At 27.5% G+C, this 15,030-nt stretch overlaps 4 protein-coding genes across 11 annotated transcripts; 3 read left to right on the top strand and 1 right to left on the bottom strand.

The window, feature by feature from the left end:
- Positions 1–75: 75 nt before the first annotated feature.
- Positions 76–2,115, top strand: LOC122514795 (flap endonuclease 1). The gene is made up of 8 exons (XM_043631841.1): positions 76–316; positions 394–496; positions 617–783; positions 876–985; positions 1,058–1,261; positions 1,341–1,559; positions 1,647–1,835; positions 1,904–2,115. Exons 1-8 carry the CDS (start codon positions 235–237, stop codon positions 1,976–1,978), a joined length of 1,149 nt encoding a protein of 382 aa, XP_043487776.1. The 5' UTR covers positions 76–234; the 3' UTR covers positions 1,979–2,115.
- An 84-nt stretch (positions 2,116–2,199) lies between these two features.
- On the bottom strand, positions 2,200–5,154 carry LOC122514794 (reticulon-4-interacting protein 1 homolog, mitochondrial-like). Of its 5 annotated transcripts, none has more exons than XM_043631839.1 (8): positions 5,068–5,154; positions 4,190–4,430; positions 3,913–4,058; positions 3,673–3,822; positions 3,270–3,559; positions 2,961–3,146; positions 2,710–2,887; positions 2,200–2,628 (listed from the first exon to the last, which is right to left on the bottom strand). In XM_043631839.1, exons 2-8 carry the CDS (start codon positions 4,320–4,322, stop codon positions 2,428–2,430), a joined length of 1,284 nt encoding a protein of 427 aa, XP_043487774.1. In that variant the 5' UTR covers positions 4,323–4,430; positions 5,068–5,154; the 3' UTR covers positions 2,200–2,427. The 5 variants fall into 5 exon arrangements, with proteins under 5 accessions (XP_043487774.1, XP_043487775.1, XP_043487772.1 ...); XM_043631840.1 differs by having other exon boundaries at positions 4,190–4,463; positions 5,068–5,151; XM_043631837.1 differs by lacking the exon at positions 5,068–5,154 and adding an exon at positions 4,854–4,932 and having other exon boundaries at positions 2,710–2,863.
- A 97-nt stretch (positions 5,155–5,251) lies between these two features.
- On the top strand, positions 5,252–10,684 carry LOC122514792 (WASH complex subunit 5). Of its 2 annotated transcripts, XM_043631832.1 has the most exons (18): positions 5,252–5,343; positions 5,611–5,828; positions 5,977–6,079; positions 6,213–6,398; positions 6,476–6,690; positions 6,823–7,195; positions 7,251–7,514; positions 7,628–7,853; positions 7,916–8,151; positions 8,219–8,470; positions 8,604–8,786; positions 8,869–8,985; positions 9,056–9,228; positions 9,302–9,564; positions 9,650–9,833; positions 9,918–10,147; positions 10,237–10,390; positions 10,476–10,684. In XM_043631832.1, exons 2-18 carry the CDS (start codon positions 5,707–5,709, stop codon positions 10,624–10,626), a joined length of 3,432 nt encoding a protein of 1,143 aa, XP_043487767.1. In that variant the 5' UTR covers positions 5,252–5,343; positions 5,611–5,706; the 3' UTR covers positions 10,627–10,684. The 2 variants fall into 2 exon arrangements, with proteins under 2 accessions (XP_043487767.1, XP_043487768.1); XM_043631833.1 differs by lacking the exon at positions 10,476–10,684 and having other exon boundaries at positions 10,117–10,147; positions 10,237–10,333.
- A 565-nt stretch (positions 10,685–11,249) lies between these two features.
- Positions 11,250–13,219, top strand: LOC122514796 (allatotropin-like). Of its 3 annotated transcripts, none has more exons than XM_043631844.1 (3): positions 11,250–11,514; positions 12,628–12,916; positions 12,985–13,219. In XM_043631844.1, exons 2-3 carry the CDS (start codon positions 12,663–12,665, stop codon positions 13,133–13,135), a joined length of 405 nt encoding a protein of 134 aa, XP_043487779.1. In that variant the 5' UTR covers positions 11,250–11,514; positions 12,628–12,662; the 3' UTR covers positions 13,136–13,219. The 3 variants fall into 3 exon arrangements, with proteins under 3 accessions (XP_043487779.1, XP_043487777.1, XP_043487780.1); XM_043631842.1 differs by lacking the exon at positions 11,250–11,514 and adding an exon at positions 11,613–11,771; XM_043631845.1 differs by lacking the exon at positions 11,250–11,514 and having other exon boundaries at positions 11,613–12,916; positions 12,991–13,219.
- Positions 13,220–15,030: the final 1,811 nt, after the last annotated feature.

A 15,030-nucleotide genomic window follows, 5' to 3' on the forward strand; every position in this document is an offset into this window, starting at 1 on the left:
ATAAGGAAAGTACTACCAACATATTCTATGAGATATCCTCGAGTGTTTGTTAAATTTTATTTTCGTTACGTTGGTCATATGCACAACCATTTTAGAAAATAAAGGCGGTAAACCTAGTGATACTTATTCCCGCGTAATCTGTAGATTTTCTTGTACGAAAGTCTGGATATCTATCAAAACTCTATTTACTTTTATTTACATATCCACAAAATCTTTATCAGTGATAACTTAAAAATGGGTATTTTGGGCTTGTCAAAAATAATAGCTGATATAGCACCTGGTTCAATCAAGGAACGAGAATTGAAACATTATTTTGGTACAATAATATCACTTTGTCTATATTCATTTAAAAAGATCTTATTTTATTAATTTAATTTTTTCTATTTTTATTAGGTAGAAAAATAGCAATAGATGCATCCATGTGTTTATATCAATTCTTGATTGCTGTTCGCAATGAAGGAGAACAACTTAAAGCAGCTGATGGTGAAACGACAAGGTATTATCAAATAATTCAATATATTAATCGTATGCACTGTAATGTTGAATCTCACCATTGTAGTGTAAACATTTAAATAAAATATTTGAATCCATTTGTCATTTTCTTTTCTGATCATAGCCATTTAATGGGAACATTTTATCGTACTATACGTTTAGTAGACCAAGGTATAAAACCTGTATATGTTTTTGATGGGAAACCACCAAATTTAAAAGGTGGAGAACTTGCTAAACGCGCTGAAAAAAGAGAGGAAGCACAAAAATTGTTGCAAGCTGCAGAAGAAGCTGGTAATTTCGTATATAATTTTTGTTGTTGTATATTATTTATTTACTGTCGTACACCACTTATTATTTAGTTTATTATTTTTTATTATAATAAGGAAATGCTGAAGATGTTAATAAATTTAATAGAAGATTGGTTAAAGTTACAAAAATTCATTCTGATGAAGCCAAGCAATTACTTAAATTAATGGGTATACCATATGTCGATGTAAGTAAATTAATACTTATAAGTGTCGAAAAATGAGATTGTCATATGTATAATGTCTATTTATATTGGAAGGCTCCATGCGAAGCTGAAGCTCAATGCGCTGCTTTGGTAAAAGGTGGAAAAGTTTATGCGACAGCAACAGAGGATATGGATGCTCTTACTTTTGGATGTGACATTTTATTGCGTCGTTTAACTTTCAGCGAAGCTAGAAAAATGCCTGTTCAAGAATTTCATTTTAATAAAGTATTAGAAGGTTTGGAATTGAATAAGGATGAAGTAAGTACTTTTATTATGATCCCCAGATCTATTTTTAGAATTAATTAATCGATCTGCTATATTTCATATAAATTTTCAGTTTATTGACCTTTGCATTATGTTGGGTTGTGACTATACAGACAGTATTAAAGGAATTGGTCCTAAAAGAGCAATAGAATTAATAAAAACACATAAGTCTCTTGAAAAGATTATAGAAAAATTGGATACTAAAAAATATACTATACCGGAAGATTGGAATTATAAGCAAGCAAGATTGTTATTTAAAGAACCAGATGTTGCGAATGTCGATGACATTGAAGTAAAAAATATTATATATAGAAATATAGTAATTATATTTTTTTATATACTCGATATTAATTAAACAAATTTTTTTTAATTTTATAAGTTGAAATGGTCAGAACCAGACGAAGAAGGTTTAGTAAAGTTTCTATGTGGTGATAAGCAATTTAATGAAGAACGTGTTAGAAGTGGTGCAAAAAAATTATGCAAAGCTCGTAATACAACGACCCAGGGTAGACTTGATTCATATTTTAAAGTATTACCGACTCCAAATTCAAATCCACAAAAGCGTAAGGTAAATTTCAAAACCTGTTAATTCTTTTTAATGTTTTAATAATTTTTTCTATATAAATATATTAATAGATAGAAGAAAAGAAGAAATCAGCTAAGAAGGGCAAAACTGGTGGTAATAGTAAGTTCAAAGGAAAAGCAAAATAAAATTTATACGATGCAAGATCTCGAAAAATATCTACTTTTATTTTATATTTAAAATCTACTGTAAATCTGTTAATAATATACTCAATTAAAAGCAATACATGTATATGATTAATAAATTATGTTTTATAAAAACTGTATCTCTCAATCTTGGTTTAATATTCCAATATAAAAGAATCATTGCATCAATAAATATAAATTTACTTTCTTTTGTAAGTGCATTATTACTTTTATTTGTTTTTTTTTTAATCTTATAGTTTATTGTCTTTTTATAACTTCAGCAATGTGTAAAGCGAGCTTAAAAGAATAACATGTGCATTTACTTTTTCTACTTCATCAGTCTTAACTTTGGCAGCATTGCAATGATGATGATATTATTTTTCTACAATAATATAGCTCGATGATAACATCTTAATGTTTTAATGAGAAAATTATTTCAAAATGATCTATTTTTAAAATTTTATTATGGTACTTCCAATAGCATCCGGATCTAATATGTGATGTAATGCTTCTTCGATATTGTGAGGAGTATAAACTCTATCGACGACAGGTTGTATTTCATCTGCATCGGTTAATTCAGATAACGCTTGCAAGTAATCGACTTTTATTTTAGAACCTTCTTTCCATTGGTGTATATTACAACCAAATATATACTAAAGATAATAAAATAATAAAGATAAAATAATAATTTAATAATATTTTTTATAATAATTTAATATTAATTGTTTACATACCTGTATTAATAATTTAATGCGTACACATCCAGCAAATATACTTCCTGATATAAATCCCAATGAATCTGACATTAAATGTTCAGGCATTGTTGTCACGAAGGAGCCATGAGGATGTAAATATTTTTTTAATATATCTGATTCTGTTAATTGACCACTGGTATAAAAAATTGCATTAAACCTAGAAAGTTTTGCTTTGAATTTCTAATTACATCATAACAGTTTTTTCTTTTCTTATTAGAAGTATACCGTACTTATCATGAAGTTCTAACTCCTTCTCAATATTTGATTCGTTTAATGATAAAACTTCATCGGCACCTAAAGCTCTCATTACAGGTAGAGCATTTTGTCTAGATGCTGTTACTACATAACCGCCCCATAATTTTACAAGTTGGATTAAAATACATCCAACTGGAGTATTACCTCCGTATATAAACACCCTGTAAAAATATAGTTTTGTTTCATTAGGAGAATGATAGCCTTAAGAAAATTGAACATTATTTTATCGGAGCTATTGTCATTCAATTGTAAATCTTTTTTAATAATTATACTTTTTGTATTACCTTTGTCCTTTTGCATTGCCTTCTTTAATAATAGACTTATTAACTAAAGCATCCCATGCCATGCAACCGCTATAAGGAATACTTGCAGCTGTTTCATGAGTACATCGTTTAGGTCGCTTAACTACTTGAGTTTCTGGAACAGTTATGTATTCTGCCATGGTACCAGGTGCCCATGAAGGTACAGCAAGAAATACTTCGTCTCCAATGTCAAAATTAATAACGCTTTGTCCAATATCAATAACTATACCTGAACAATCTCTACCTAATATTACTGGAATATCTTTATGCCTCTGGAAAGAGAAAACTCAATGTTACAATAACATGCTAATTGAGTACAAAAAAAAACTGAAAAATAGTACAATACAATAGTAAGTATTTAATAGGATAATTAATATTTTTTTACTCTAGAATTTAGGAGTCTTCTATAAGCTTTTGAATAACCGGAACATATTTTTGTATCAACGACGTTAACCGAAGCAGCTTTAACTTGTATCAGTAAATCGTTAGATTTACGAATCGTTGGCATTTCCGCATCATCTATCATTGAAACACCCTGCATTAAATACGATGACATTTATATATTTATATTTACATAATGCACAAAGTTTTTGTTAATTATACATATATATAGTTTATGATGTACCTCTATACCAATATAATGGTGACATATGATAGCTTTTATATAATGCATATGGTGGGAATAATAAATCCAATTCCTACCTACGATATAGCCTATTAATGTACCTATCGATATACCTGCTAGACAAAATATGATCTCTCTTCGTGTGACTGAAATAAATATATTAAATACATGTTAGAAAATTGGTGGATCGTCAGAATATTTTTTTGTGAAATAAACATTTTTTATAATAATATATAGTGTAAAATGTTTGTAGAATTGAAATAAATGAATGTCATACCTTCATTAGCACATATCGCTGCTAATTGTTGATAAAATTGTGTAAAATTAATATGAATAGAATAATATTTGAAATGTAACTGTTCCCAAGATTTTTTAATATACGTTAGCAAATTGTGTATGATATCTTTCATATACTGCACATGTTGATCACTAGATAATTCTTGAATGTACCTCTGACAGTACGTTAATAATGCAGAAACCCATTGTTGTCCTTGTTGAATCGCTAAAGATGCTCGAACCTTATCCCAAATTTCTTTTTCAATTATTTCATACTTGCAGACATGAGAAATATTTTTTCTATATGTATATATTATTATTATTTTTATTATTATTATTATTATTATTATTATTATCATCATCATCATCATCATCATCAATATTATCATAATGTTAATGTGAAAAAAAATTAAACTATTAATATTACTTATTAATTATGCAAAATTATATTTGTATTTTTAAATTTAAATTTAATATTTCAAGCTTAAAAGTAAATCAAATTCATAACTGAAAATGAATTAAAAATTATCTATATACATACAAAAAAAATATATAAAAGAATTAAGACAAAAGTAAAATTATATAAATTAATTTTAAATTATATATATAATAAATACATGTGGATTAGTTGTAGTAATTATCTTTATAATAAAAAAAAAGGATACCTGTAATATTTCTAGATGATTTGTAATGCGAAAATATATTTCATCCATAATTGGAAATAAAAACGTTGATTGTTTAGGAAAAAATAATAAAATGTGCAGTTTTAAATCTACGTTTAAACATACTTGGAGGATCAACGAGAAAATCGGCACACACTAGTGTGATATAAATAAACGATTAACACATTGCATATAACTCGAAATAGATATCAAGTACCTGTTTTAGAATGTGACAGTTTCATATTCGTTCCTAATTGTATAACTTATATGTATGTATACATTAATATATATTAAACATTTGAATTTACTGTTGTTTGAAAAAAAAGGAAATGGAGGACATAAAAAGATTTAAAATGGGCGAATTTAAAACAAATTGTTTAAAACAAGGTTAGATTTCTAATTATGGAAAATCGGCGCGAAATTAAGACTAATATTTTCAATTGTGATGCAAGCATTATTGTATAATAGAATCACATGGTTTACCACCTCTATAGTAAGATCAATCATTATTTATCATGTGCCTATGTTTAATTTCAAATAAATGCATGTATTGGCTAAACAAAAATTAACCTGTAAATTTAATAATTATCATTTCTTTTTTATTTTATTAAATATCGAAACATAATATATACATTTAATTTATATTATACTAATTCATAGATTTATCATTTTATTAATGATTCGAATAAGAAGTATTAAAAATTAATATTAAAATTGATAATTATTTTATAAAGTTTTTATCATTTAAATTCTATTGCAGTTGATAGCAGCGAAATATATATTGACAGTGACGTTTATAGTGACATTTTAATCATCGTTTTAACACTTCATATATTTTCTTTCTATAAAATTAAAAATGGGTGACTACTTAGCTGTTAATAATGTTGGAGGACAAACATTATTGCGATTAGTTTCTCGTGGAAATGCAATTATAGCTGAATTGATGCGTTTGAAGGATTATGTTCCACCGATTTTTAGGTTGGTTTTTTATATAATTGTGTACTATTAAATATAATGAGTTTATAGGTATAATATTTATCTAAAAGATTTTAAAAATATAATATATACATGTATGTATATATGTTTATTATATATTAAAGATAAGATATAATTTTTGTTTGTACAGCTTAGATACGAAACAAGTTATTCAAAAATATGGTTCGATCTTAAATGATTTTTCTTATTTCAAAGCAACTAGTACGTATGAAAAAAAAATTGAGGATGATCCGGTGAGGAATTTTACAATGACTTTATCAAATTATGATTTATTTATCTTAATAAACTTGTATTTTTAACAAATACTTTTAATCATTTATAAATACCAATATATTAATATCGTTAAATTGTGAACTATATTTACAGGTGCTTCAAGAAACGGATGAAGAAATAAGAAATAATTTTTCTGAATTATTATCACGCTTTTATTTGGCATTTGAAAGTATACACAAATATATAACAGATTTGAATTTTTATGTTGAAAAGTTAAATCAAGAAGATTATCAGTCTTCTGGTACTGTCGAGTCATCTGAAGACGGAAAACAATTGATGGTATAATTTTATTTTTTATTAATAAAATAAATAAGTTAAATCGTATTTTATATATTTATTTGTTACTATATTTCTAGTGTGAAGCAGTTTATTTATATGGAGTAATGTTGTTATTAGTAGATTATCATTTTGAAGGAAGAGTTCGTGAACGTTTACTTGTATCTTATTATCGATACAATGCTCAGGAATCATCGTCTACTAAAGTGGATGATATTTGTATGTTACTTCGATCAACGGGATATAGTAGAATACTAGGAAAACGTCCAACTAATTATCCTGAAGATTATTTTGGGTATGACTTCAAAATATATGTCATTTAATTTTTATTTATTTAAAAACTATGTTTATATAATTATATAAAAAATTTGATGCATATGTATATAATAAATATTGTATAGTTTAGGAGTATAAAATTATTTTATAGGAGAATACCATTAGATGATTCGTTAATAGAAGGAATCGTTGGTTGTTTAAGATTTGGTGATTTATACAATCAAAGACCTGCTTTTCATAATCATCAACCAGAATATCGAAGCATTGCTCTTTCAACTCAAGCATCAATGTTGGTTATAATTCTTTGCTTTATACCAGATATATTAAATACGCAAACCACAGTGATGAGAGAAATTGTAGATAAATTCTTTTCTGATAATTGGGTGATCAGTATTTACATGGGAATAGTTATAAATTTGAAAGATTGGTGGTTACCGTATAAAGCAGCAAGAACAGCTCTTAATAATAATCTTGAAACATCTAATATAAAAACTATAGCTCAAAAGCACGGTCAAAAAATGGAGGTAAGTGATATATATTATTTCTAATTGAATTCACATTGTTAGTATCATATTCTAGGAATTATTACGTGAAACCGAAGAAGTAGAGTTAGCTGGTGCACTGGATGAAAATGCAATAGGATCATTAGTGAATTTAGTACGAGATTGCAACGTAACATTACGCTGGATTTTATTGCATACAACTTCTTTAAATTTATCGAAACGTTCCCGTTCTCTTCAACAACTTGTTATTACCGAAAGTAAATATACAGAGATTAATTGTCTTCGTTTATTATTGAATACAGCACAAATTGAACAAGATGTTAAGCAGACGTATAAAGAGGTGAATATAATTTAAAAATATTTTGTATACCTAGAGGAATATTGTATATTTATGTAAAAAATAATTTTTTCTAACATTTTTATAAGAAGTAACAATTATATATTTTTTATTAGTTATTAGTTGGAAAAGAAACTAAATGGTTCAGAGATAAAGAAGCTTGTGTAAAACGCATCATTGATTTAGCTCAAATATTTGGCGATAACAAATCTCTCGATGGTATTGAAAAAATTCAAGATTTGCATGCATGGTTTATGGAGATAAGTAAACATATTAATTCTTTGCAACAAGAGGATAGTAGAAAAATTGTTCAATTATTACAGGCATTGGAATACGTGCAAGGTAAAATTTAGATAAAAATTTGTTATCGCATGTACTGTATCATTAATTTTAAATGATTTTAGAATTTCATCAATTGGAAAATAATCTACATGTATCTCAATATTTGTCGGATACTCGTGAAATATTACATAATATGCTACGAACAGGAAATATTGCGGAAGATACTATAATTAATTTAAACATAGTAACTGATTGCAGTTACGCGTGGAACATAATGGAAACTTTTACTGATGTTATACAATTCAGTATAAAAAAGAATCCTCCGACAGTGATCAAATTGAAAGCATTGTTTTTAAAAGTAAGAAAAAATATAAGAAAAAAGCAATGAGTACAACGTAAACAGTTACAATATCTTTTTTTTATAGATGGCTTCAGCTTTAGAGACACCATTACTACGTATAAATCAAGCATGTAGTTCTGATTTATCTTCCGTGTCTCAATATTACAGTAGAGAATTAGAAAGTTATGCTAGAAGAGTCTTGCAGATTATTCCTGAAACAGTTTTTGGTTTACTCGCTCAGATAGTGCACTTAGAAACAAATGCTTTTAAAGAAATACCAACAAAATTACCAAAAGACAAATTGAAAGACTATGCTCAATTAGATGATAGATTACAGGTATTGAAAATTGTAGAATTTTTACACAAATTCAGTATTTTATTTGTTTCTGATTTATATATATATATATATATATATATAGAATATATGCTCGTGTGAATAATATTACATACAATGTTATGTATTTATGTAGATGGCAAAATTAACATATGATGTATCGGTTTTTACAAAAGGAGTACTTTCTTTACGAAGTGTTTCATTAGGTGTTTTAAGAGTGGACTCGCATCGTCTTTTAGAAGATGGTATACGTCAGGAACTTGTGAAACAAGTTACTTTAGCATTGCAAAATGGTCTTATCTTTGATTCAAAATCAAAAGTATGTATAATATAAATCTATATAATATTTTAAATATTAGAAACACATTGTTATAGTTATTGTAACATTTAAATTGTTGTAGGTAACATTACCTCAAAAATTAAAAAGTTTAGCCTCCATAATGGATGGTTATCGTAAATCTTTTCAATATATTCAAGATTATATAAATATCAACAGTTTAAAAATATGGCATGAAGAAGTAAGCATCAATGAGAAAATAGTGGAATTAATCCTTATCTTGTTCTCATAAAAAAATATTTTCCGTTTAGATTATTTATATTATAGATAGTGCAATTGAAGAAGAACAAAGAGGATCTTCTTGGATCCCTGGAAAAGCTTGGGGATACTTTTCAAATGAGAAACATCATTCGTTAACAGAAAACAATTGTTTAACTTTTATTGGCAGGCTTACTCGAGAACTTATTCGTATTACTGATCCTAGGTAATATTAGAAAAATAATATTACATCTATTTATGAAGCATACTAGTGTGTTTATTTTGTAAATCATTTTTAGAAATACTGTTTACATAGAGCATGCACTTGCTTGGTGTAATGTCATGACGCTAAGCGAGATAATAGATCACAGAGTTTTTACAATGATATTAGATGCAATAGGTACTCCAGCATTAGCAGGCATGGATAAACTGATATCATTTTATATTGTGATTGAATTGGAAAATGTGATCAATTATATGGAAAAAGAAATGCGTAACAAACAATGGTCTTCTATCATTGATGAATGTTTGACTATTTTAAACAGTGTAGAAAACCCTAAAGGTATGACACACAATATGATTGAAAATAATAGAGAATGTTACTTTGAAAAATTATATTAATAATATTATTACACGCATACGCGCAGCTATGATGACAAAATTGCAGACCATCGTTGGTACGCATGGAAATAAAATGTGGCTGCAAATATTAGATTGGATATTAAAGATAGGTCATTATCAAATACTTCGAAGAAAAATAGCGTATGAATTAAATACAGCATGTAAATTTGAAGCGAAACATATGGAAGCAGCATTGCAGACATTAAACACGTATGTCAGTCGTCATTATATAAATTATTAAAGAATTTAATTTAATATTTTTGATGCGTATATTTTTTTTATACGTATATATAGAGCAATATTGTCTGAGATTAAGTCAAGCAATTTAAGCGACGATAGAAAAGTAAAAAAATCAGATGAAATCCAATTACTTCACGAGCTCAGTTTAAGATTAGATTGGGCCGGCATAAGCGATCCTCTTAATAAATCTTATATTAAACCTCCACATGTAAACAATATTTCATTTGTAATGTTTTTATTTACTGTGTCGCAGCTTGGTAAATTGTATTATTGCAACGTTACAGGTATATATTGATATTTAAATATTATTATGAAATATTAATAAAATTGTATTTCTATATTAATTAATATTAATACAAAACTATTCTTACAGCGAGTCTTTTAAGTAAAAAATCACAAGATCATTTAGATGCAGTAGCATTTGTTGCTGGAATACAAACTATGCTTCGTCAATTCCATATTTCTATTACATTTAATTATATAAAATATATCTGTATGTATATACTTTCTCTCGTAACAACAGACAGGTAAGAAAATATAAATAAATAAATCTAAAGAATCAATTGCGTTAATTAGGAGCCATCAATATTAATAAATAAAACTATGTTTCAGTACAAAAGTTGGAAGTGAGGCGGAAAGCGAATCGACAGGAAGTATACGTTTCTTGGATCTTTTTGTCAAATATTCAGGCATTCCTCGGTCATACGTATTCCACGAAATTCCAAACGTAATTTTAGATCATTGCGAAATCAAAATTTTGTGATAATTACTCTAATAATTACTTTATATTAAACGTATCGATTAATTTATTGTCAGATAAAGTATTGTATATTTATTTAAAGTGCATTTAACATCAATTTTTAAGTTAAAAAGAAATATATATATATATATATATCATTTAAAAAAATTACATTCTTTTATATATTAAACTCTTATCTTTTTAATTACGAATCCCACAATTTAAAAAATTAAACTTACTTAGATAGACGACAAAGTTGAAAAAGAAAATAATTATCAATAATATTTGTATAAAAAGTAAAGGATAATATTTGTAAATTTAATTTCTTGAAAGGTAATGAAAAGAAGTGAAGATACATATATATGGTTTAGGAAATCGAACGTACGAACGAGTGCATTATACTTATTAGCATGTACTGTAACGTAAAATAGGGCATATCAAGGGGCTGGACAATTACTATGTCCGATGAAATGGGAGTAGGCGGTTTATGGGGGTGACTGCAGATATCCGTTCGCATACGCATTGGCGGCTATTCTAGAAACTTGCGGTCTCCGGCGGTGGTTGCAATTACGGCGGCACGAAATTTTCTAAATCATCATGATTTCAATTAATAATTTTCAAATAATTTTATCTAAGATAATATTAGATTTTGTTTCCAATCATTTTATCATATATATTTAATTTTATTTCATTTATATGAAATAATATAAATGATTATAGAAGACAGAAATTGATACCAAAAGGCGATGCACGGCGGCTGTTTTTGCGGCCGTTGAGACGCCAGGGTAGGCGGCTTCATACAAAAGCAACCGAACTAGATCGAGAATTCAGTTCTCTCCTTCGTGATACGCGTTATTAGAGATGACTTATCTAACTTGTCACAGCGTCCTGCTGTATCTGTGTATTATTCCGGTATATCGTTAATATTTTTCTTCTTCAAATATTTATACTAAGTTTCTTATTTTTTAATTTCAATGATTTCTTTTGGATCCGATAAAAAATAAAAATTATAGTTACAAATATTACATATATATGTATGTATTTGTATATATTATTCTTATGATAACTCTAATCGATCTAATGTAAGTTGATTAGAATACAACGAGATTAGAAAGTATGTTCTGTACATACATAAAGTGATTTTTAAATGTATCCTTTAATACGTGTACGTAAGTAATATTCCATGGATTTTGTTTAGCATCTGGCTCTCATGTGTGTATATGTTTATTTATTTAATTTAAAGATTTAAGAACTAAATTTAAGATTATATAAGTATTAGGTAATCAAACAATCTCTTGTAAGAAGTTCATCAATTAATCTGATTGAAAGAAATCGTTTTATTCGCTTTTAAATTTAATATATGAATAAAATGAATGCTTTATGTACAAAAAGTAAAGAAAAGAAAACATTAGTAAAGATAAAATGATTTCTTTCATTTTCTCGTATCGATTTAAAGAACGAATGGTCCTTTCCCTTAACCCATTTGCATCATGCATCTACTTTAACTTTCTTGCTCAAATATCAGAGACGTTCAACTGTCGACTGACCGATCGAATTCTCACAGATAGGAAAACAAATGTTTCTTATGCGTAATAATCCGCGTTTGGTGATAGCATACAGTCGCAGTTCGAGGATATATCCGTGCTTGGTGATAGCGAACAATCGCGGCCCGCGGAATATTCCGCGCTTGGATGCAAATGGGTTAATTAATAAAGTAATGCTTCAATTAAGTAATACTTTATTAGATTAGATCTAGTTATTTTTAATTTTGTAGTAAAAATGTGCGAAACGAAGTTACACCATTGCAATATCTTGAGAAAAAATTCTTTTCACCATCAGATCTGACTCTTGCAATAGTGTAATTTTCTTTTGAATATTTTTTCCGTAAAATCCAAAATAATGGAATTGTTTCAGGTAATAATTGTTTAATGAAATAAATACTGATTCACCCTAATATAATGAATATATTAAAATAATGTTATATCTAAGTATATACAGTTTCCGTATGTTTGAATTTTTCTAAAGGATAACTAACTGTTGCGAGAAAAATAAACACAACCATGCGATTTGGATTAGCGATGGCTCTAATACTTTTCGGATGGGTTTTGATGGTGAATGGATCCAAATATCGAAGTTACAATATTCCGAGCGAAAAAAAACCACCGAGAGATAGAGAGATACGTGGTTACAGACCAGATGAAATATCTACTTCAATCGGAGTAGGATACGGTAAAAGGGATGGATCCTATGAAATTTCTAATTTTAACAGACGAGAAAGAGTACTTTTGTCTCTTCTTCGTAATTTTCCACAAGGGTATGTAAAATATATATATACATTCAATTCTTATTTTACATCGTAGATACGTTCCTTAAAATAAACAGTTTTAGAATAACTCCTGAATTAATATTACGAGAAACGAAAACTAATCCTTATTTTGCTGGAAAATCAACGGAAATGATAATTAATGATGATAATGGTCAAACACCTATTGGAGAACAATTACAACCGGAGGGAACCATATTCATATTTTAATTCCAAACACGGACAAACATTCTACTAGGATATACAATTTTTGGCGATAAATTTTAGTCCAATAAAATTGTGGTATTTTCAAAATGGTTTAAAGTTGTTTCTTTCTTTTTTGCTTTTGTTCAAATAATAACAATGTTAGATCAAATTACGTCGCCAAAATTTGTTAAAATTTAAATTTACCTTCTTTTGTATTGCTCAATCCTTATGTCAATTAATGAATTATTTAAAATATTTTTTATAATTCATTTCGTTTAAAATAAAAAGTTATATCAAAGTATACAGAAGTGCATAGAAGCTCACAAGTCCCCATTTTTATTTACCCAGTTTCATTTTTGTTACTACCGCGACCACCATTGTACAATATGATAGTATACTTATATTATATTGTAATAGAATTTTAAATAATTAATGCATTTATACATATATTTTAAAAAGTAATCATTTTAGGCGTTCAAATAGAAGAAAATTTCAAAAGGTCTGTTGTTAAATCCAACGATGATCACTTGTAACACGAAAGAAAACTATATTGGTCATATATAATATAAGTAGAGTAGTAGTCTAAGAGTTCGGAATATATGATCTGTCTACCGTCCCCTTCGAAATCCACGAATGTTGTTTATAAGACGATTATTTAATTCAAACGGTGAGCAAGTAAGCTACCTGAGTGAGACACTATAGTGGCGCATCGACCTGGAAAAAATATTCGCAAAAGCCACTTTAGTGGCAGGTCGGCTAAGCACCATAACGATAATAGTAGTGCTCTACATTTACCTTATCTACCTTATTAAAACACCGACCTTCAGTAGGCAAACCTTCGTGGAAAAAGTTATCATCGGAGAATTTCGTATATTACAAATAATTATATTTAATTTTTAATATATAAACATGTGTGTGCCTTCAGAAATGCATTTATATATATATTTTAAAATGAAGCAATTTAAGACACTCAAATAAAAAAGAATCCAGAAGATTTGGTGATAAATCCAACGATGATCACCTGTAACAAAAAGCAAACTATATTAGTCATACAGTCAAGTGATACAATAGCCTGACATATAAGTGGTCCAATTCTCAGATGCACTTTTCAATTGAATCCTTTATTTACTTTTTATCAAATCTCTAATTACCGTTGCAATAAAATTAAATTTAAACGCGTGATTTTACATTTATATAAAATAAATAAAAATAAAGAAATAGGAAAAATAAGAATACTAAGTTACTAAAAAAAAATAATATCTATTAATTATTATGAGAGAAATACTTTAAAACTGCATTATATAGAAAAGAAAAATTGCAAATTTAATAAAATACGATCAAAGTGAAAAATTTTAAAGACAAAACAAGAAAAGAGAAATTACTGTAATATTTACCAAACGCTATTTAAGCTTCAAAATTTAATACTACAAAAATTTTAATATTTCTGATTCTAACTAAACACATATGCATCTTTTGGACGATATGGCACACAGATTTGATGTGCCAAGGAGATGGAATGGTCCATCATCTCCAATTACAATTACAAATTAATGACGAGCAAATAAATAATACAATAGAATATAAAATATGACTAAAGAGCTATTTTCGAAAAGTTCGAACTTATTGTTAAACCTTTGAAAATAACTCAATAGTCTATGTAGTTGCCCTCTTCAGCCACAATTAAGTGGGGGCCTCTTCGGCCTTAGCCTCTTCTTTCTTCATCCCTGAAAACTGCATTGGACATTTTCAACGTGCAAGAAAGATAAGATATCTCATATCTTTTATTGCAAATTAACTTTTATTTCTTTTATGATTCTAATATGGAATTATGAAAAAATTAATTTATATTTAATGTTAATTATATTCAAGCTCGTATAACCATGGATGAACTTAGAGTTCATTGCATAATATTACACGAG

This window comes from Polistes fuscatus, unplaced genomic scaffold, assembly GCF_010416935.1.
Source record: "Polistes fuscatus isolate 324 unplaced genomic scaffold, CU_Pfus_HIC Scaffold16, whole genome shotgun sequence".
Classification (NCBI taxonomy): Eukaryota; Metazoa; Arthropoda; class Insecta; order Hymenoptera; family Vespidae; genus Polistes; species Polistes fuscatus.

Excerpts from the sequence above, each read along its gene's own strand:
- LOC122514792 (XM_043631832.1), top strand. The coding sequence starts at position 5,707 with ATGGGTGACTACTTAGCTGTTAATAATGTTGGAGGACAAACATTATTG. Across the intron at positions 7,196-7,250 it reads AGCACGGTCAAAAAATGGAG|GAATTATTACGTGAAACCGA; the intron begins GTAAGTGATATA and ends ATCATATTCTAG. Across the intron at positions 8,986-9,055 it reads TAAAAATATGGCATGAAGAA|ATTATTTATATTATAGATAG; the intron begins GTAAGCATCAAT and ends TTTTCCGTTTAG.
- LOC122514796 (XM_043631844.1), top strand. The coding sequence starts at position 12,663 with ATGCGATTTGGATTAGCGATGGCTCTAATACTTTTCGGATGGGTTTTG. Across the intron at positions 12,917-12,984 it reads CTTCGTAATTTTCCACAAGG|TTTTAGAATAACTCCTGAAT; the intron begins GTATGTAAAATA and ends TAAAATAAACAG.
- LOC122514794 (XM_043631836.1), bottom strand. The coding sequence starts at position 4,901 with ATGGATGAAATATATTTTCGCATTACAAATCATCTAGAAATATTACAG. Across the intron at positions 4,059-4,189 it reads AGCGATATGTGCTAATGAAG|TCACACGAAGAGAGATCATA; the intron begins GTATGACATTCA and ends TATTTATTTCAG. Across the intron at positions 3,147-3,269 it reads GGCAATGCAAAAGGACAAAG|GGTGTTTATATACGGAGGTA; the intron begins GTAATACAAAAA and ends ATATTTTTACAG.
- LOC122514795 (XM_043631841.1), top strand. The coding sequence starts at position 235 with ATGGGTATTTTGGGCTTGTCAAAAATAATAGCTGATATAGCACCTGGT. Across the intron at positions 986-1,057 it reads TGGGTATACCATATGTCGAT|GCTCCATGCGAAGCTGAAGC; the intron begins GTAAGTAAATTA and ends TTATATTGGAAG. Across the intron at positions 1,560-1,646 it reads CGAATGTCGATGACATTGAA|TTGAAATGGTCAGAACCAGA; the intron begins GTAAAAAATATT and ends TAATTTTATAAG.